The sequence below is a fragment of the Cebus imitator genome, unplaced genomic scaffold, assembly GCF_001604975.1.
Source record: "Cebus imitator isolate Cc_AM_T3 unplaced genomic scaffold, Cebus_imitator-1.0 Scaffold664, whole genome shotgun sequence".
NCBI classification, from domain to species: domain Eukaryota; kingdom Metazoa; phylum Chordata; class Mammalia; order Primates; family Cebidae; genus Cebus; species Cebus imitator.
The window spans coordinates 344,254-366,860 of record NW_016107979.1 but is presented as its reverse complement, the minus strand read 5'-3'; the positions used below and the strand labels follow the sequence as shown (position 1 = coordinate 366,860).

Below are 22,607 nucleotides of genomic sequence, written 5' to 3'. Positions count from 1 at the left end.
GTGAAAAGTTAAGTATGTTGTAATCGCAATCGAAATCACTAAAAAACAAAATAATGCAAAAAGATATAGCTAAAAATCCAATGAAAGAATTTAAAATATTCAACTGGTCCAAAATAGGGCAGAAAAGGAGAGGCAGAGAAACAGAACAAAACAAAGCAAGTATATGAACAAAAACAAATGGGATAAACAGGATACAAATGGCAAAATGACAGAACTAAACCCAACTGTAAAAAATACTAATGAACTACTTTCACTTCCAGCCAAGATGTAGTAACAGGAATTGAACATACCCTTTGCCTGAAATAACTAAAACACTGGACAAAACTTAAGAAGGATATCAGGCAGCACAGATTCCAAAACCAGGAGAAACAAGATGAGCCCAGTGACTGCCCCAGCCTACCAATTTGAGTAAATTTCCAGGATACACTGCATATTTAAAAGCAAAATCTGAATGGCTCAAACTGTTTCTAAATAATTTTCACTGCATCCTAGAACAAAGCTGTAAAAAAATAATAATAATAAAATCATGTCATCTGCAGCAACAGGGATAGAACTGGAGATCATTATCTTAAGTGAAATAAGCCAGGCACAAAAAGTCAAATATCACATGTTTTCACATATATGCGGAAACTAAAAAATTAGATTGCATTAAGATAGAGAGTGGAAAGCTAGCTAAGAGACTAGGAAGGGTGAGTGGGGGCATGGGGGAGGATGAAAAGAGATGGGTTAAAGAGTACAAACATACATTTAAACACAAGGATACAAGGAATAAATCCAATGTTTGATAGCAGAGTAGGTGACTTTGGCTGACAAAAATGTGCTGTACTCAGGTGATAGACATCCTACATACCCTGACTTTATCACCACTCTTTATACACATGTAATAAAATTTCACATGTACTCCATAAATTGGTACATGTTTTAAAAATCTGAAATCAAAAAAAATTTAAACAAATATTTACAGGAATACAAAAATAGCTAACATTCAGCAAGGTAGAATTTGCAATGTCTGGCATCCAATAAAAAATTACCCACACATGCAAACATGCAGTTAAATATGATCTATGATGAGAAGAAAAGCCGACTGATATCAATTCCCAAATGACAAGATGAAAGAATTTGTGAAGAGGGATATTAATAGTTATTGTAACTATAGCCCAGATGTCCAAGAAGGTGGAGAAAAGATTAAAGATGTTAGGTAGCAAAATGGAAGATACAAAATGGCCCAAATCAAACTTCTGGAGATAAAAACTGTAACTATAAAGTCTGTGCTAAAATATATATACAGTGTCTGTATGTGTATATATATATACACATACACATACTGGATGGAATTAGCAGCAGATTAGACACTGCAGAAAAAAAATTAGTGACTTGAATACAGCAAAAGAAACTATCCAAAGTGAAACACAAAGAGAAAAAAAGAAGAAGAAAAAAAAAAAAGGGCATTGCTAAGTTGTAGAAAAACTTTAGGAAACCTAATACATGTGCAATTGGAGCAGAAAAGTTATTTGGATATGCATATTTTAATTAAATAATTAAAAAATTTGTAAATTTGATAAAAGTAAAACCCTACAGATCTAAGAAGCTCAATGAACCCTAAGAAAAGAAAATGTGAAAGAAACTTCAAGATGTATCATAATCCAATTGCTTAATAAGTAATAAACAGAAACTCTTAAAAGCAGTCAGAGAAAAATATAAATGACTTTAAAGCTCCACTAGAAAAATCATAGCTGGTCAGAATGGATTAAAAAAGCAAGACTCAACTATACATATCTATAGGAAATACATTTTAAATATAAAGAAAGAGATACACTGAAAAAGACAGAAAAAGATACACTATATAAGTAAGCATAAGAAATCTGAAGTGTCTTTATTAACATCAGACAAAGTAGACTTCAAGACAGAGTACTACCATACATAAAGAGGAAAATCACATAATAATAAAATAACCAATTTATGAGGAAGATAGAACAATCATGAATGAGTGTCCCAGTACTGTAAGAGTGTTTCAAAATGTATCAAGCAAAAACTGACACAACTAAAGTGAGAAACTGACAAATCCACAATCATAGTTTTTAACACCTCCTCCCAGTAAGTGACAGAACAACTAGACCAAAAAATTTGGCAAGGGCATAAAAGATGTAGAGTAGGGGTTGGCAAACTTTATCTCTAAAGGGTTAGATAGCAAATATTTTTGGTTTTGTCAGCTATAGAGTCTCTGTTGTTAAACACTCAATTTTTCTTTTATAAAGCAAAAGCAGACACAGACAAAGAAGTATGCAAATGAGGCTGGGTGTGGTGGCTCACACCTGTAACCTTAGCACTTTGGGAGGCCAAGGCAGCCAGATTGCCTGAGCTCAGGAGTTCGAGATCAGCCTGATCAACATGGTGAAACCCCATCTCTACTAAAATACAAAAATTAGCCAGGTGTCGTGGTGTGCACCTATAGTCCCAGCTACTCAGGAGGCTGAGGCACGAGAATTGCTTTAACCCAGCAGGCAGAGGTTGCAGTGAGCCTAGATCATACCACTGCACTCCAGCCTGGGTGTCAGAGCGAGATTTCATCTCAAAAACAAACAAACAAAAAAGTAGTATATGAATAAGTATGGCTGTATTCCAATAAAACCTTAAGTACAAATACAAGCAACAATCCAGACTTGTCCTGTTGACCTACATGTACAGAACACTACTTCCAGCAACTACAGAATACATGTTCTTTTCAAGTGCACAAGGTATGTTCACCAAGATAGAGCATATGCTGGGTCATAAAATAAATCTCAATAAATTTTAAGATTGAACTGTTATAAAAGATGTTCTCTGACCACAATGAAATTATATTAGAAACCAATAACAGAAAGCCATCTGGGAAAAACACACAAACATCTAGAAAGAAAACATTTAGAAATTAGAAAATATTTTGAAGGATAAAACTGTATCAAAAGTTGTGGGCTGCAGCTAAAGAAGTACTTACAGTGAAATTTATAGCTTTAATATTTACATTTTAAAATAAAAATACAGAATAAATAAAGTTCTACCTTAAAAGCCAGGAAAGCCCAAAGTAATCAGAAGGAAGAAAATAAAGAAAAAAAATCAATAAAATGAAAAAGAAACAACAGAAAAAAATAATAAAACTAAATGTGGGTTCATTGTTGGTGTAGTTGCTCTGGAAAACAGTTTGCAGCTTCTCTAAAGCAGAGTGTCCAATCTTTTGGCTTCCCTGGGTCACAATGGAAGGAGAATTGTCTTGGAACACATAAAATACACTAACAATAACTGATGAGCTAAAAAAAAAAAAACTCTTAATGTTTTAAGAAAGTTTATGAATTTGTGTTGGGTACATTCAAAGTCATCCTCGGCTGTGGGTTGGACAAGTTGCTCTAAAGGTTGAACACAGAGTTACCAAATGACCCAGCAATTTCACTCCTAGGTATATACACAAAAGAAATGAAAATACAAGTTCACACAAAAAAACTTGTATGCAAATGTTCATACAGCATTATTCATAATAGTTAAGAAGTAAAATCAACCCAAATGTCCACAAGTGATGAATGGATAAAATATAGTATACAATGGAATATTATTTAGCAATAAAAAGAAGTACGACATAAATGAACCTTGAAAACATCATGCTAAATGAAAGAAATCAGTCACAAAAGATCAAATATTATATAATTCCATTTATATGAAATGTCTAGAACAGGCAAATCTATAGAGACAGAAAGATTAGCAATTGCCTAGGACTAGGGCAGTTGGGAAGAAAATAAGTATGGGGTTCCTTTTATGGGGGATGAAAAAAATGTTTAAAACTGATTGAGGTAAAGATTGTACAATTCTGTGAACACCCTAAAAGCCACTGAGTTAAACACTTTAAACAGTATGCATTGTATGGTATGTAAATTATATCTCAATAAAGCTCAACCTCCCAAAGTGCTGGGATTACAGGCTTGAACCACTGAGCCCAGCCAAAGATATTATTTTTTAAAGTTGGAACACTGAAAACATTTTTTTAAAACTTTTTATAAACTCCTAGACTAATGAAGAGGGGAGAACAATAAAAGAAAAAACACAAACTAATAATATAAGAAAAAAAGAGGAAGTATCATTCCAGATCTTACAGACAATTAAAAGAAAAAAGGCAATATCATAAACAACTTCATCTAACACATTTGACAATTTAGAGGAAAAGGATCAGTTTCTTGAAAAGTACCATTTAGCAAAACTGACATAAAGTAAAATGGAAAATCTGAATCGCTCTAATTCTATTAAAGAAACTGCATTCTTTGTCAAATAGTCGAAGAAGAAAACACCAGGCCTCTATGGCTGCACTGATAAATTACATCAAACATTTAAGAAAAGAAAAAAAAAACAAAAACAAAAACAAAAAACAATCTTTCACAAACTCATTCAGAAAATAAAGCAGGAAGAAACACCTTCCAACCATTTTACAAAGTTAGTATAATGCTGATACCAAAACTATACAGTGACATTTTTAAAATAAAATTACAGAATATCCTGATAAAGACAGACTCAAAAATTCTTAATACAATATGAGCAAATCAAAATCAGAAATATATTAAAAGGATAACATGATCAACTACAATTTATCCCAGTAATTCAAGGTGGTTTAACATTTGAAAATCAAATAATCCACCATATTAACAGAATAAAGAAAAGCTATCCAATCATTTCAACAGAAAAGAAAATATCTGACAAAATTCAACACACATTCAAAAAACTCTCAGCAAATTAGAAGGGAACTTCCTCAATTTGATACTATTAGGAAAATAAATAGGTAAGCCACAGACTGGGAGAAAATATTTGTAAAACCCACGTCTAACAAGAAACTTGTACAAGAATATGTAAAATATGTCTACAACTCAATAATGAAAACAAGCAATTCAATTAAAAAAAGGGGAAAAGATTTGAACAGGCACTTCATAAGAAAAATATGTAAATGGCCAGTAATACAACAGTGCTCATCATCATTAGATGAGCATTAGATTAATTTGTAGGGAAAGGCAAATTAAAACTAATAACATCCACCAACATCTCTAAAACACCAAATGGCGAAAAGGAGGAGCAACTAGAACCCACATACGTAGTTGGTATGGGTGTAAAATTGCACAACCACCTTGGGAAAAAACTACCCAGACAGATGTGTCAGTCCAAGTACAATACGGAGGGTATCTATACAGGAAGACTATTCGGTTCACGGTGGTGGAGCTTGAGTGGGGAAAGGAGGGCATCTGTGCAGAGTATTGGCAGGGTCCAGGTTTCTCACCATAGGAGAAAGGCATTATAAATAGGAGAATGAAGAAAACTAGAATTAACCCTGTGGTGTGAGACAAGAATTGGAGATATCAGTGTACACCTATGGTTTTCAATATATACAACTGACAGAAATACAGAAGTAAATGTGTTTGTATACGTATGTATATGCATGTATTTGCCTGCACATACACATGCCCACACACATTCTCTAGCTTTTTTCACTGAGATGTGTGGGGGCACTGACATCTCAACAGCAATAAGCATAACTAGTATTGAGATATTGGCTTCTAAATGCTATTCTTCAGCAAAAGGAACCAAGATTCCTTGGAGAAATTACTGGTTCCAGAGATGGGATAGGAAAAATATAAAATGAGCCTGGAACATCTTGTCTTGTCAGAAAGTAAAAAAGGATTCAAAGAATGATAGCAACATGTCAGAAAGGCACAGAGGGCCTCTCACTAGCCAAACAAGGGATTTGTACATCAATAATAATGACAACCATAGATTTTTACCCATTGCATAAAATAGGAACCATAAGTCCATATTGATATAAATAAATGAATAAATTGAAAGTTTATGGCTGGGCATGGTGACTCACATCTGTAATCCCAGCACTTTAGGAGGTCGAGGCAGGCAGATCACTTGAGGCCAGGGGTTCCAGACTAGCCTGGCCAACATGGTGAAACCTGGTCTCTACTAAAAATACAAAAATTAGCCAGGCAAGTTGGTGCGTGCCTGTAATCCAAGCTTCTGAGGAGGCTGAGACATAAGAATCATTTGCACCCTGGAGGTGGAGGTTCCACTGAGCCAAGATTGCACCACTGCACTACACAGCCTGGGTGACAGAGCGAGACTGTGTCTCAAAAAAAAAGTTTGAGGAGAATTGGAATATTTACATCATTTCAAAGTACCTCCACATAAAATATGTATTACAATGGGAAAAGTAACTTAACAGTGGAGAAGCTGGCACATATTACCTTAATCAAAGGATTAAAGTGAAAATCATTAATGAAAGACCAAATGAAATTGTATACCATCTGATAAGATCATTTCTGTGATATTCCTGTTCAAGAAATATAATCTAAATTGAAGACATCAGACAAATCCAAATTGAGGGACATTCTATAAAACAGCTGTACAGTAATCTTCATAATTCCTTCATGAAGGTAAGACTGTGGAACTATTAATATTTGAGATTAAAGGACACACGACAATTATTATATGTGACTACATTATATCCTTTTGTTATAAAAGACATTTTTGGAATAATAGGCAAAACCTGAATGTCAGGGTATGATGCTTAGATGGTACTATGTATCAATGTTAATGTCCTAATTTAAAAAGTTGTATTGTGGTTATATTAGAAAAATGTCACATTTGGGGATCATCACAGCAACTTACACAAATGCCCCATAAAAATAAAGGTTTTTGTTCTGTACTTATATAAGTTTTCTGTAAATCTGAGATATAGTTTCCAAAAAGTTTCAGAACCTTAACAAAATGTACATACATACACAAAGTGTGTGTTGTGTGTACACGCCCCCGAGTTAATGAATCCGTATATATACTGATTCATTAAAGTATATACATATATAAGTACATACAAGTATATATACATACTGATTCATATATACATACATACACGCTGAGCTACTGAATCAAAATTCTCTTGGAGGTTGTATAGTTTATGTTCAAATCTTCAAAGCATTTAATACATTTCCTTGTGGAAAAAAAATTTTGATGGTTCTATATTCAGAGAATATTACTGAATAATGCTGATTATACACCATTTATTTTCAATATAGGAAAGGATACCCCCAGCCACTCCCTGCCACTCTGATCTTCAGTTTGATAACCACAAGTGCTCTCTCTGTCAATCAAAATAAGTCCCTGTCACTTCGGTGTATATCTCTGAATTTCTTGTAGACATATTTTTGGCTAGGAAGGTTGTGGGTCTGCGGATCTTTTATGAAATCAGGCCTACAGATGTCTACTCATGTAAAATGGAAAGATTTCCACAAATAACATGTGTGCCAGTCAGGCATGGCAGCACATACCTGCAGTCCCAGCTACTCAAGAGGGTGAGCTGGGAGGATCAATTGAGGCTAGGAGTTAGAGGCGGTGATGTGTTACGATCTTGCCTGTGACCAACCCCTGCACTCCAGCCTTGGTAACATAGCAAGACCCTGTCTCTTAAAAAATGTGTGTGTGTGTGTGTGTGTGTGTGTGTGTGTGTGCGCGCGCGCGCGTGTGTGTGCGCGCATGTGCTAGAGCTAATTAAATGTCATGGAAGGCTCAAGCTCATCTGCTCAATAAATCCACTCCCACAGCCTAATTCAATATGACAAGCAAACAGGCCGCATGATGTTGTCACTAAATTTATGAATAGCTCTAGTATGTATTTTAAGCTTTAAATCTTCTTTTCTGACTTCAAGTAAGCTGAATAACACAAAACATATTAATCATAAGAAGAAAGACTGATACATTAGACTATTAAAATGAGAAGTCTCTACTCATCAAAAGAAAATGAATAAGAAGCCCTAGCATGGGAAAAAATACAGCACACATCTGACAAAGAATTTGTTATGTAGGTTATATAAAAAACTCTTACAAAGAGAAAATAAAAAGATGAACTCATGTTTTAAACAGGCAAAAGACTTGAACAAACACATCAAACTTCAAAAATAAGCCTAGAAAAATCTGACTATAATATCTTAAATTTATGAATGAATATCTCACAGAATAGAGCATTGAGATGTAAGATTTTTTTTAATGGAAAGGACTTCATATTGTTTTGAAATATATTTTAAAAAAATGTTTTCCTGCATACTATACAAGTTTAAACTGGCTGAGACTCCTAGTCACTGAAAAGCTGTATCACCGAAGAAATATAAACAGTCATTATAAACTCTTAATGATTCAACTTTGAAACAAAAATGTCCTGCTCTTAAGTTTTAGACAGGTTTAACTGAAGAATATTCCAGTATCACTTACCTATATAGAACAGAATTTTCTGAAATTTATACTACTAGACAAAATACAGAAATAAACTAGATATTCAGGAAGATATAAGACTAAAACAGTCATTCACAGCTCCCAATTTCAAAATTCTGTATTCATTAAAATAGGTTCATTGTTCTCATTGTTTTACACTCTCTAAAGGCTTTACGGCAAATAAACGTTATCAATGTGAACTTACAACTTTTGAGTTGATAAAATGCTGCTTTTACAAATGTTTTATTTACTGTAATATGACTTAATTTGATAAAATGTTCCACTGCTTTAAAATGCTTGAAAAATAAGCTGGATTTAAGAACTGCTAAGCATATTGCTGAGAGCAAGAACTACACAGGCCTTGTGAAAAGGACATATTTGCCATGGTACTGGCTAACTGCTTAGGAACACTGAATAAGATAAATCACTGAGATCACTGTTCAAATACATACAGTACTTATCCCCATAAAATTTTGCACAGCATATTTTATTGCAATACTTACTGGTGCTACTATTTTTCCTGTCTGTCCAACTTGCATGTCATTGGGAACAAAGCCAGCATCAACAGCAGCACGGGAAGCACCAACTAAGGGGAAGAAATATTTGTCATTTTTTTCAAGCTTTATTATTCAGCTAGTTAGGATATTCACTGATAACTGTAAACAAAGACTGATTTAGAATTCTATGTACTAAGTACTAGTGCATTTTACAAAGAAAGCTTCGAGGAGTAACTTCTCGTTATATCCAAGTGTTTCAGATTTTAAGTTGAGCTTAACTCTTCTGCCTGCTTTATCAAAAAGGCATTCATAAAACTTACACTATGATGTTTAGAATGTCATTACGTAATGCTCCTTTAAGTAATAACTTCACAAGTTTTGAAGAAAGGTTTTACAATACTACCTCTTGTAATAATATAAAGAGAAGATAAAGAGTCATATATAACAAGATGAAGGTTTAACCAATATTTGCTGTCAAATTAATAAATAAAATTGGGCTGGGTGCAGTGGCTCACGCCTGTAATCCCAGCACTTTGGGAGGCCAAGGTGGGCGGATCACGAAGTCAAATGATCGAGACCATCCTGGCCAACATGGTGAAACCCAAGCTCTAACAAAAATACAAAAATTAGCTGGGTATGGTGGCACATGCCTGTAATCCCAGCTATTTGGGAAGCTGAGGCAGGAGAATCGCTTGAACCCAGGAGGTGGAGGTTGCAGTGAGCCGAGATTGCACCACTGCACTCCAGCCTGATGACAGAATGAGATTCCATCTCAAAAAAAAAAATTAACTAACTTTCTATTCTCATTCAACAGGAGTCAATAATGAACCCTATACTTGGAGTAAAACAACCCCTTCCCAACAGGAGTCAAGAATGAGCCTCAGGCCTCTTCATTTCGAGCTGGAGAGGACAGAGGGAGCCAGAGACAATACAACTGGCTACCTACAAACATGCACAGTCTCACCACCACTATCTTGAGTCAGCCAGGACTAATCACACCCTGCCCTTCATCCTGCCCCAAACTTAAAAGTTATCCTTCATAACCCAGACACTGATCCCCATAATGCTCTGCCTGCTCCCTAACCTACGCCCATCTCCCATATTCCTGAACCCTTACACTGTGATTTCTGGACAGAGCCCAATACTAGCAAAACAAGTTATATTAAGTTTTATTAAAATATGTTTTAGAAGTTAAAACTTTAAGTTTATTAAAACTCAGGTTTTATTTACCTAATAAAACTTAACTTTAAACTGGCTCTGTCTGAAATTAATATAGCTACTCCTGCTTTCTTTCAATTAGCATCACCACAGTATATCTCTCTCCATTATATCTAAGTGTATATGTATATGTATTTTTTTATTTAAAGTGGGTTCCTTGTAGACAACATATAGTTGAGTCTTACTTTTTCATCTACTATGACAATCTTTAATTGGTGCATTTAGACTACTGATGTTTAAAGCAATGACTGACACAGTTGGATTAACATCTACCATATTTGCAACGGTTTTCTATTTGTTGTCCTTGTTCTTTGTTCCTACTTTTGTCTTCCATCAACCAAGCATTTTAAATAATTCCATTTTGTCTCTTTTCTTAGCTATTAGTTATATTTTTTAAAAGCTTTTTTTAGTGGTTGTCCTAGAGTTTGCAATATACATTTACAACTAATCCAAGTCCACTTTCAAAGAACACTACTACTTCACAGGTGGTGCAAGTACCATTTAATAACAAGATAATCCTAATCCCTCTCTCCTGTTTCTTATATGTGATTCACCTCACTTCCACATGAGCACATATGTAATTGTAATACAGGAGTATATGTAATTGAATACAATGATGTTGTTATTTTAAATAAACTGTTACCTATTAGATCAATTAAGAAAAATAAAACTTACTTTACCTTCACTCATTCCCTATTCAGTGCTCTCACTTGCTTTATATACACTGGAGTATTTAACCTCTATCATTTCCTTCATGCTAAAAAATCTTCCTTTAACATTTCTTGCAAGGTAACTGGCTACAAAATATTCTGCCAATCTTTGTCTGAGAAAGCCTTTATTTCTTTTTCACTTTTAAAGGATAATTTCACAGCATATAAAGTCCCAGGCTGATGGGTAATTTTCTCTCAGCACTTCCAACATTTTACCATGCTCTCTTCTAGCTTGCATGGTTTCTGAAAAGAGAGCAGATACAATTATTATCTTTGCTCTTATATAGGTATCGTGGATTTTTCCCTCTGGCTTACTTGTTCTTTATCTTTGATCTTCTGTAGCGTGCTAATGATATGCCTAGGTGAAGTTTTTCTGGTATTTATCATATTTTGTGTTCACTGAGCTTCCTAGATCTGTGGATTGGTATCTGACATTAATGTGGTGAAATCCTCAGTCAAATACTGCTTCTGTTCCTTTTTCTTTTCTCCTTCTAGTATTTCCATTACGCATGTTATATTCTCAGTAGTTGTTCCACAATTCTTAGATATTCTATTACAGTTAAGAGTTTTTTGTTTTTATTTCCTTTTTCTGGTCCTTTTTCTCTTTGCTTTTCAGTTTTGGAAGTTTCTACTGAGATATCCTAGAGTTCAGAGATTCCTTCCTCAGCCATGTCCAGCCTACTAAGAAGTCCTTAAAAGGTATTCTTCATTTCTGCAACCATATTTTTTATCTCTAGCATTTCTGCTTCTTTCTTGGATTTCTACCCTCTGCTTATATGGCACATCTTGCATGCTCTTTATCAGTTAGGGACCTTAGCATATTAATCACAGTTGTTTTAAATTTCCAGTCTGATTATTCCAGCTGAGTCTAGTTCTGATGCTTTCCCTTTCTCTTCAAACTGTCTTTTGCCTTTTAGTGTATCTTGCAATATTTTCTTGATAGCTGGACATGATGAACATGGGTAAAAGGAGGTGCTGTCAATAAGCATTTATTACATGGCAGTAAGGTGTTAGGGGAAAGGAAGCATTCTACAGGACTACAGTGAGGCCTTGGTCTCATGCCTCAATAAGCCCAGATTGAGACTGCGAACTTTACACATGGTTCTCAGTTCCTCTCTCTCCCTTAGGTGAGACAGGATGGCTAGAAAGGCTGAAGTTGAGTATTTACCTTCCCTCAGGTCAGTTAGGCTCTGCTAAAGCCCCAGAAAGTTAATCTCTGGTTAAACAGTTCCTCCTGAAGGAGGTCAGACTTTGTTAAACACAGAATGCTCTGGCATATTTCAAAATGGTTCCCTTCCCTCTACCTTTATCAGAAGCATGAGGTGATTTTTCTTTAATTTTCACCCTGAGGAAGAGCTCCTGAAAGTAATACTCACAAAAGTGTTGGGACCCCATCACTTGATACCCCTGGAGTTTTTTTTTTTTTTTGAGATAGAATCTCACTCTGTCACCCAGGCTTGAGTTCAGTGGTACAATCTTGGCTTACTGCAACCTCCACCTCTAGGGTTCATGCAATTCTCCTGCCTCAGCCTCCCAAGTAGCTAGGACTACAGGTGCGCACCACCACACCTGACTAATTTTTGTATTTTTAGTAGAGATGGGGTTTCGCCATGTTGGCCAAGCTGGTCTCGAACTCCTGGTCTCCAGTGATCCACCTACCTTAGCCTCCCAAAGTACTGGGATTGCAGGCATGAGTCACCATGCCTGGGCCCCCTGGAGTTTTTAACACAGAGCCTCCAGCAATTTGTCATTATGGCTTTGAATATTATCCAGATGAACTGATTCCCAAATTTATATCTGTAGCCCAAACTCCTCCATCGAACTCCACATTCCTATATCAACTGCTTAACTGACATGTCTACTCAGATGCCTATTAATAGACATCTCAAAAGTTAATATGCCCAAAATTGAACTCCTGATCTCTCCCTGGGAACTGCTTCACTTGAGATTTTCCTTAACTCAGCTCATTATAATTCCATCCCACCACTCACCAGGACAAATACTTTCTCTCATAATCTACATCCAATCTGTTGGGAAATCCTGATGGCTCTATCTTCAAATATATAACCCAAAACTGACAATTTCTCCCCATATCAACTGCAACTACCATGGTCGAAACTATGAGTATCTCTCACCTGGAGGATGATATAGCCTGCTGATTGACCTCTCTATTACTGTACTTAACTGCTACGGCTTATTCTCAAAACTGCAGCCAAAGTGATCCTTTAAAAATGTGTTATATCATGTTATTCTTCTGCTCAAACCTTCAAATGGTTCCCATTTCATGCAGAGAAAAGCAATTTCTTTACAATGTCCCATAAGACCCTGCTCTCCTGTTGCCTCCCAATTTTACCTCTTACTACTTTCTCTTTTGCACTTTCCTTTCCAACACTGGCCTCCTTCCTATTCGTCAAATAGGCCAGATGGGTTCCTGCTTTAGACAGGCTCTTTGCACCTTACTGGTTGCTCTGGTCTGGAACAGTCTCCCCCATATCTCCACATGGCTCACTTCCTCACCTCCTTCAAACCTTTGTTCAGATGTCTTTTTTTTTCAGACAGAGTCTCACTCTGTCACCCAGGCTGGAGTGCACTGGTGCAATCTCAGCTCACTGCAAGCTCTGCCTCACAGGTTCAAGTGATCTTCCTGCCTCAGCCTTCTGAGTAGCTAGGACTACAGGCACGTGCCACACACCCAGCTAATTTTTGTATTTTTAGTAGAGGCAGGGTTTCACCATGTTGGCCAGGCTGGTCTTGAATTCTTGGCCTCAAGTGATCTGCCTGCCTTGGCCTCTCAAAGGCTGGGATTTCAGGAGTGAGCCACCACACCCAGCCAGATGTCTCCTTCTCATTAAAGCCAAATCTGGCTAACTTATTATAAACTTCAATCCTCCCCTCCAATTCTCCCCCATTACCCATTCTATTAGTCTCCATAGCACTTAGGACCCTCTAACATTTTTTTTTTTTGGAGACAGAGTCTTGCTCTGCTGCCCAGGCTGGGGTGCAGTGACATGATTTCTGCCCACTGCAACCCCCGCCTCCCAGGTTCAAGCGATTCTCATGTCTTAGCCTCTCAAGTAGCTAGGACTACAGGCATGAACCACCACACCCAGCTAAATTTTTGTATTTTTTAGTAGAGACAGGTTTCTCCATGTTGGCCAGGCTGGTCTCAAACTTCTGACCTCAACTGATCCACCCACCTTGGCCTTCCAAAGTGCCTGGATTACAGGAGTAAGCCATCACGCCAAGCCCATATTATATTATTTACTAATTTATTGCATTAATGTCTGTAGTAGTCAAGAAAATGGCCCCTCCAAAGATATATTCACATCCTAATCCCCAGAACCTGTGAATATTACCTAAGTGGAAGCAGATATGATATAAAGCTAAGGATCTTGAGAAGCTTATCCTGGATTATCTATGTGGGCCCTAAATGCTATTACATGTATCCTTTTTTTTTTTTTTTTTTTAGATAGAGTCTCACTTTGTTTTTGTTGCCTAGACTGGAATGCAGTGGCACAATCTCCGCTCACTGCAACCTCCCCTCCTGGGTTCAAGCAATTCTCCTGCCTAAGCCTCGCAAGTAGTTGAGATTAGAGGCGTGTACCACCATGCCCAACTAATTTTTAAATTTTTGGTATAGACAGGGTTTCACCACGTTGCTCAGGCTGGTCTCAAACTGCTGACCTCAGGGGATCGCCCAACTTGACCTCCCAAAATGCTGGGATTACAGGCGTGAGTCACCACACCGGGCATGTATCTTTGTAAGAGGAACACAGAAGGAGATTGAATGCAGTCCCACTGAGAAGATAATATGAAGACAGAGGCAGAGGTTGTAGGGATGTGACCACAAACACAGGAATATCAGGGTAGCTACCAGAAGCTGGAACAGGAAAAGAACAGATTATCTCCTAGAGCTCCCAGAGAGAGTATGGTCCCTGCAAAACTTCGACACACATCTGGTCTCCAAAGCTGTGAGACAGAAACTTTGCTGCTTTAAGCCACCAAGTTTGTAGTAACTTATTACTGTAGCCAAAATAAATTAATACAAGGTCTATCTCATCCAAATAGAAATGCAATTTCCATAAGAACGGAGATCTTTATTTTGATCACTGATATTTTCTTGGCACCTAAAATAGTACCTGGAATATGGCAGACACTTAATAAATACTTGTTCAAAGGAAAAATGAATGAAAATAAACCCTGAAATACTACCATCTGATTATAAAGTATCAATATCATGCCTTTATTCTGACAAAACTATTACTATGTCTACGGGTACACATATTATGTAATAGAAACGCACAGAAAAACCATAGAAAGTTATAGAAAAACTCTGGAAAGTTATATGTAAAAATCTTAAAAACAGGGTAAGATGATAGAATTGGGACACTTTAATATATATTCATTGTAATAATTGTATAATTCAAAAATAATCAAATGTTTTTTAAAAAACTTTTTTTCAAGACAGGGTCTCAATTATGTTGCCTAGGCTGGTCTCAAACTCCTAAGAGTCAGGCAATCCTTCTAACTCAGCCTCCCAAATATCTGCAATTACAGACACATGCTACCATGCTTGGCTTAAATATTTTTTGGTTTTTCAAAAAACATCACTTCCTTCTCATCAATGCACTTTTAATAATAGGTTCTACCTTACCTATAAATCATTAACTACAATTTTAAAGTTTTAACTACAAACTTAAAAACTTTAAATGTATTTCCATTTGTGTAAGATTTATATTAAGACTACCAAAAAAAAGATGAAAAAACATCATATTCCTGAATCTGAAGTAGGCACTAAAACTAACATTTCATTATTTTTTTTGTTTGCTTTTTATTACTTTTGAGACAGGGTCTCACTCTGTTGGCCCAGCTGGAATGCAGTGGGGCGACCACAGCGCACTGCTGCTTCCATCTCTCTCAAGCTCAAGCAATCCTCCTGCCTTAGCCTCTCAAGTAACTGGGACTACAAGCATATACCAGCATGCCTGGGTAATTTTAAAATGTTTTTTGTAGAGATGGGGTCTCACTATGTTGCTAGGGCTGGTCTCGAATTCGAAGGCCCAAGCAATCCTCCTGCCTCAGCCTCCCAAAGGTGTGCGTCGCTGTGCCTCGCCCATTTCATTATTTTTAAAATGAAGAAAAAAATACTACTAAGATCAGGCAAATGTAAGAGTGTTACACAGATACTAAAAAGTACTAGGAGGCCTCCTCACTGAGTGCTATATGCCATTTACTTGGAGGCTTAAGAAAAACTGGTTCAGAGAGAAAAACTGAAAATCTGGAAAGTAAAATAATTTGTAGTGTTGAAAGGCTTGCACAAAAATGAAATAATGAAGAAAAAATATTTCCAACAGAAAGGGAACATCTTTCTACTAAATAACTTTACCTGCAGCATGTAGTTGATCTGCCAAGTCATATAACAACTTAAAGTTCTCTCCACTCTTCAAGCCTCGACCTCATTTAAAAAGATGAAAAAAATAAATTAGGCAAACATCAAATCCATTCTAGAACAATTTTGCTATTTTATATACTGATGTAAATTTTCATATTATATAACTGCCATATTGAGCATGTCACCTCCTCTATAAAACCTTTACTGACCTCTCCTGTGACACTCTTATACTTCTATAAAGCATTCAACACGACTATAATTAATTAGTTGACTAACTGTGTGATTAATAGGAGTTTTTTTCCCACTAGAATAAAAACTCTTTAATTTCAGGATCTATATCTATCTTGGTAACTGCCATAAAACAAAACTCTACATATAATAGATGCTCAATAAATTTCTCTGAATGACTGAATAAAGTTATTTGAATGGGATCCATCTCAAGGATTTTTAACTACTTGAGAGGAAGAACATTCTGCCTTTTCATCTCTGCTTCTCCAGCATTTGGCAATAAGTCTGTCATAGAATAGATAACCAATATACATTTCTTGAATAAATAAATGAATAAACAATTCAGGGCCAGGAGCCGTGCTCATGCCTATAATCCCAGTACTTTGGTAGGCCGAGGCAGGCAGATCACCTGAAGTCAGAAGTTCAAGACCAGCCTGACCAACATGGAAAAACCCACCTCTACTAAAAATACAAAATTATTTATATTTATTTATTTATTTATGGCCCACTGACTGAATTTGAAAATATAAAGACTGCCATCTTTTAAAATCCTTACAAATTAAACAAAATAATTAAGCTTTCAGACAGCCTTCTATTCCAAGTACCACTGAGAAAAAATAATTTAATATTTTGAAATGATATATCTGACTTGACCTTTTTTTTGTTTTTGTTTTTGTTTTGAGACAAAGTTTTCTCTTGTCACCCAGGCTGGAGTGCAATGGCGCGATCTCAGCTCACTGCAACCTCTGCCTCCCAGGTTCAAGTGATTCTCCTGCCTCAGCCTCCTGAGTAGCTGGGATTATACGTACCCACCACCATGCCCAGCTAATTTTCTGTATTTTTAGTAGAGATGGGGTTTCACTATGTTGGCCAGGCTGGTCGAACTCCTGACCTCAGGTGATCCACCTGCCTTAGCCTCCCAAAGTGCTGGGATTACAGGTGCTGAGCATTATGGCACATGCCTGTAATCCCAACTACTCAGGAGGCTGAGGCAGGAGAATCACTTGAACTTGGGAGGTGGAGGTTGCGGTCAGCCAAGATTATGCCATTGCACTCCAGCCTGGGCGACAAGAGCAAAACTTCGAAAAAAAAAAAAAAAAAAAAAAACCAAGTCAGATACATCATTTCAAAATATTATTTTTTCTCAGTGCCACTTTTAATAGAAGATTGTCTGAAAGCTTAATTATTTTGTTGGATGTTTAGTTTGCAAGAATTTAAAAAGCATAGCAGTCCTTATGCTTTCAAAGTCAGTCAGTGGGCCATAAAAAACCATTGTTTTTAAAGACAAGCAGCATGATATACAAAAATAAGTGTGTCCTATGCAATATTAACAGTTTTTATATTAGATGTTAAGAAACGTTTTAGAGTTATACACGAAGACATGGCCAACTCTGGAAATCTTTCCAAGTGGAACAAAGAGAGGAATTATACACAAGATAGTCCTGAAATTCCAACCAGTTCTGTCTACAATTCAGAAGCCAACCATACTCTGCAGAATACACAGAAGTCCATCAATAAGATGGTACCAAGTGGCAAAGCTATGGAGATGAGATTTATACCATGCTCCCCCTGGTGCCAGTGACTAGGTATGCAACAGAAACCCAAACTGTATTATGCTCATAACTTCATTTTCCTAACTGGTTAAATGGGAACAATACCTGAAACTTCCCAATGTCTTATATTTGAAAAAGATCCGTGTACCTCTAATAATAATTAAAAAAAAAAATATTTTAAGTTTACATATTTTAAGATTAATATTCCACTTACCACCAGATACTACCACTTTGGCACCTGTTAACTCTGGTCGATCACTTTTTGTTAATTTCTGGTCAAGCCACTCTGATATTCCTACTGGTGAAGTACTTGATGCTGCACACATTAATACATATAAAACAATGACTATGATTTCAAGTTCCACGACGATAATTATTTTTCAGAAAAACACACAAGTATATAATTCCATGAAATTTAAGTTTGTTAATTACTGTGAATTTTCTATGCTCCTAATTCATTCTCTCTGATTATGGAAAGACTTAACAAGACTAGATTCCAGCCTTTGCCACATTAGTTGTATTACTTGAGAACATATTTATTTCTCTGAGTCTGAATATGGAATAACTTTCTTTGTATAAGGTTTAAATAAGACACCGTATATGTTAAAGCATAACACCCTCTACACATTTACTATTATTACATTCTTCTGTTATATTGAATCACCCAAATATAGGAAATAAGTGACAAGAGAAAAAAGCTTAATATTAACAGATCCTCTGTCTCCTACTTCCTTGATCTACCAAAGCAACTATCCTAGTACCAAAGATGATGTGACGTCATCTCTCTTATTATACCATCTATGAAAAAAATAAGAAACAAAACCAAAAAACTCCAAATGATCACTCACCCTTTTCTGAACTGCCACTACCGCCACTTGTTGCTGCAGCTTCAAAAGATGTTCCACGGACTGAAAACACTTTCACTTTCTCATCACACTTCACTGTACATACAGCATTTCCTGAAATATGCAATCTATTTTTAAAAAGCAACAACAAAAGGCAACAAAACTAGTATTCCTTTGATGCTTGGAATTTACTTCATAGACAAGGCAAGACATAACTGTTGACAAGTTGTTTTCTACCTCTATTAGGTATAAGAAAAAGTGAACCATCACAGTGAAGAGACATATCAATGACCACAACAGTGGAAACATATCAATAGATATTTGTATAACCCTGGATGTCTTTAAAAGCAAGACAAGTACTACCACACCTAGAAGAAGGAAAATGCAACAGGCAGCCACACTAAGAAGGCACACTACACCCCTAAAAGGAATATGAACAAAGCTTCCTTCTCCAAAAAACAATACAATCAGTAACTCAAAACTATGAGCTGCAACAACCTAATAAGAATGTAGCTACTATGCAAGCTAAAGGAGGAATATCTTGAAAACACAATGGGTCATAAAGAACAGGCATGGATGAGCCAAGATTTTGAGGATTTGAGACACCCTGGATTAGCTATCACAGTAACAGTAACCTAATTTTCCCACAAACATTACATAAGAGGAAAAGTCTGATTTCAGAATTAGCCATTTATAGTGAAATATACAACTTTAATCAGAAAAAAAAACCTGAAGAGTTCATTGCCTTCTCCAACCCCACTAGAGAGCACTGTGTTTGGGAAAACATCAAACAACTAAAGAGACAATGAAATGCATATCTTTTCTTTTTTTTGCCTGAGAAAGGGTCTTGCTCTGTTGCCCAGGCTAGAATGCTATGGCATGATCACAACTCACTATAGCCTTGACCTTCTGGCTCAAGCAATCCTCCCACCTCAGCCTCCCAAGTGTCTGACTACAGACACATGCCACCATGTCCAGCTAATTTTTTTTTTTTTTTAAGATTGGGTCTTATCATGTTGCCTAGGACAGCCTCCAACTCCTGAGTTCAAATAATCCTCTCACCTCAGACTGCCAAAGTGCTGGGATTACATGCGTGCGTCACTGCAGCTGGCTGAAATGAATTTCTTAATGCAGATGGAAATGAGGTAGAAGCAGCAAAGACTGAGAATACTATTTTTTTTTAAAGTTTTGCTTATCCAGGTGCCACTTACAAAATATATTGAATAGTGAATCTAATTTTTATTGACCACTAGGAAAACATCACTCCGCAAACTGAATGACCAGGCAGGAAAGCACTGTGCTTGCGATCCATCAGAGAGAATGCCATATCAAGGGTACACCAGCAATTCTAGACTAAAATTTTCCTCAGAAACCTTTAAGATGGTCCACCTAAAGCAACTGTATGGCTTGATTTTAAAATTATACCTTCAAGATTAATTTATGCTTTTCACTAAAATTTAACATGTTGATTAATTATCTTCCTTGAGTACTCACCTGCATAAATAGTTCTCACAAATGTGTCAGGTGACTTGATTGCAATGATGTCAGAAATTGGGGCGACCTCAAGTTTGGCTGCTACTCTGGGCAAAAGGTTCTAAAAGCAAAATAGGCAGTGAGTTACACACATACATAGTGATGAATGACTATAAATGATCAGTAATGACATATTCTAAATACATATTCTGTAGAAATTTTAATTCAAATATTTTATATGTCATGTGCACCTTTGGATATACAACTGCAAGCACCGGTTTTTAAATAGTCTTAGAGATTGGGTGCCTACCAGTACTCTAACTACATTAAGAGTTTTATGAGTTTTACAGTATTAAGCCACCTTAATGCAATAAGTTGAATTATGGGATATGAACTTTACTTTAATAAACATCAACTACCAAGTGTGACAGGTGTGGATTATTGAATTTAGATAAGGAAAGATATAAAAAATTTAGAAGAGTGGCAAAATCTCAAATACTGAAAAAGATTATGCTCGTATATATTTACTTAATGTATATACAAAAGTTCAAAGCAGACATTTCACAGTTTGTTTAAATCGGTATTGCATTAAAAAAAAATAAGGCCAAGTACAGTGGCTCACGCCCATAATCCACACACTTTGGAAGGCTGAGGCGGGCAGATCACTTGAGGGCAGGAGTTCAAGACCAGTCTGGCCAACATGGTGAAACACTGTCTCTACTAAAAACACAATAAATTAGCCGGGCATGGTGGTGCATGCCTGTATTCCCAGCTATTCAGGAGGCTGAGGCATGAAAATGAGAATTACTTGAACCCGAGAGGCAGAGGTTGCAGTGAGCTGAGATCACACCAATGCACTCCAGCCTGGATGACAGAGCAAGACTCTGCCTCAAAAAAAAAAAAAAAAAGTAAAAGAATAATACTAACCTGAAGAACAGCCTGTGTAGTACACATCTAAAAAGCAACTGAAATAGATGCATGTGCTTTGTCCTCAGTAGCAGGAATCCTTAGGAAAGTCATAGTCTCCCATGTCTCAGTTACCTCTTTTTTTTTTTTTTTTGAAACAGGGTCTCATGCTGTTAAGTTGCAGTGGCGTGATCATAGCTCACTGTAACCTCAAACTCCTGGGCTCAAGAGATTATTCTGCCTCAGCCTCCTGAATAGCTAGGACTACAGGCACACGCTACTGCACCCAGCTTGTTTTTTTATGTTTTGTTTTTTTCATGTTTTGTTTTTTTCTGTAGAGACAGGGTCTTGCTTTATGGTCCAGGCTGGTCTAGAATACCTGGCCTCAACTGATCCTCCTGCCTTGGCCTACCAAAATGCCAGGATTACAGGCATGAGCCACCATGCCCATCCTGAAGCACCTACTTTATCTGGTTTAAAAACCAGATCTGCCAGTATTTAAAGCTTGCTTCAGTAAGTAACCCTCCTCCTGAACCACCTTCTTTAACTGTTCAGGGATTATTACTGAGATAGTTACTTGGCTGAACAGATGCTCTTACAAATTTCATGTTACGCAGACTTTGCCTCTTTTTAAAGTTTATAACTTTCTAAATTGCTCAAAATTTAAAGTCATTTTTATTTTCATTATTTGTTGTTTTAACATATCGTCAATAAATTTCACCATGGTGCTTAAAAGTATGTTTTCCTGGATCTGGTCTTCCATCTAAATGTCCTAAGGGTGGATGGTACACAGGTATCTATCCTATTAAAAATATATCCCATCCAACAGACTGCCTGCATGGTTTGTGGGAAGGAGGAGCAATAACTATTATTGTGTTTCTGTGCACAAAAAAATGGCATATTTTTAAATTCTAGCAGACAAGTATAGAAGTGTGTTATCTCAAAACCACAGTTGGTGGTGGACTATCATACAGCAAATTGTTTGGCTTCTTCTGATAGACGTTTCTCATTCCAAACCCATTTACAGGCCACAGGACCAGCCACTACTATGTGACCCTTATTCTCGAAACTCCCATCTGTCGCAACATAGCAATCATGGCCAGAGTACTAAAATCCAGCTAATAACAGACACCCTTTCGTGGTCTAACAATCTGTTAGGTGAACCATCATCATAGAAAGGAATTCAAGGTTATGAAATTACTTAAATCATCCAATATAGAATCAAAACTCAGAGACAGAATGGTCCATAAAGATTTTTTCACCCATCAGATTGTGGGAAAAAATGTTAAAATGTATAGTACCAAGTGTTGGCAATTAAGCAATAGGCATCAAAATTTTTAAAGCACATAGCTTTTGACTCCGTGATTTCACTTCTAGAATTCTAGTGTAAATAAATTCCAGCCCATGTGTACACAGATGCATGCATAAGCATGTTTTCTTGCCGCAAAGTATATAAATGCAAAAAATTGGAAACAAGTTAACTGTCCTTAGCTAAATATGGAATCTTATGCAGCCAT

At 36.5% G+C, this 22,607-nt stretch overlaps 1 protein-coding gene across 1 annotated transcript in view; it reads right to left on the bottom strand.

The window, feature by feature from the left end:
* The window catches only part of ETFA (electron transfer flavoprotein subunit alpha), an 83,638-nt gene that overhangs the window by 38,903 nt on the left and 22,128 nt on the right, over window positions 1–22,607 (bottom strand). The window contains exons 5-9 of the mRNA XM_017518214.2: window positions 20,206–20,305; window positions 18,715–18,825; window positions 18,081–18,182; window positions 16,080–16,148; window positions 8,772–8,854 (exon numbers count right to left, since the gene is read on the bottom strand). Of these exons, the coding sequence (XP_017373703.1) occupies window positions 8,772–8,854; window positions 16,080–16,148; window positions 18,081–18,182; window positions 18,715–18,825; window positions 20,206–20,305 (465 nt within the window). The remainder of the gene's footprint in view (window positions 1–8,771; window positions 8,855–16,079; window positions 16,149–18,080; window positions 18,183–18,714; window positions 18,826–20,205; window positions 20,306–22,607) is intronic.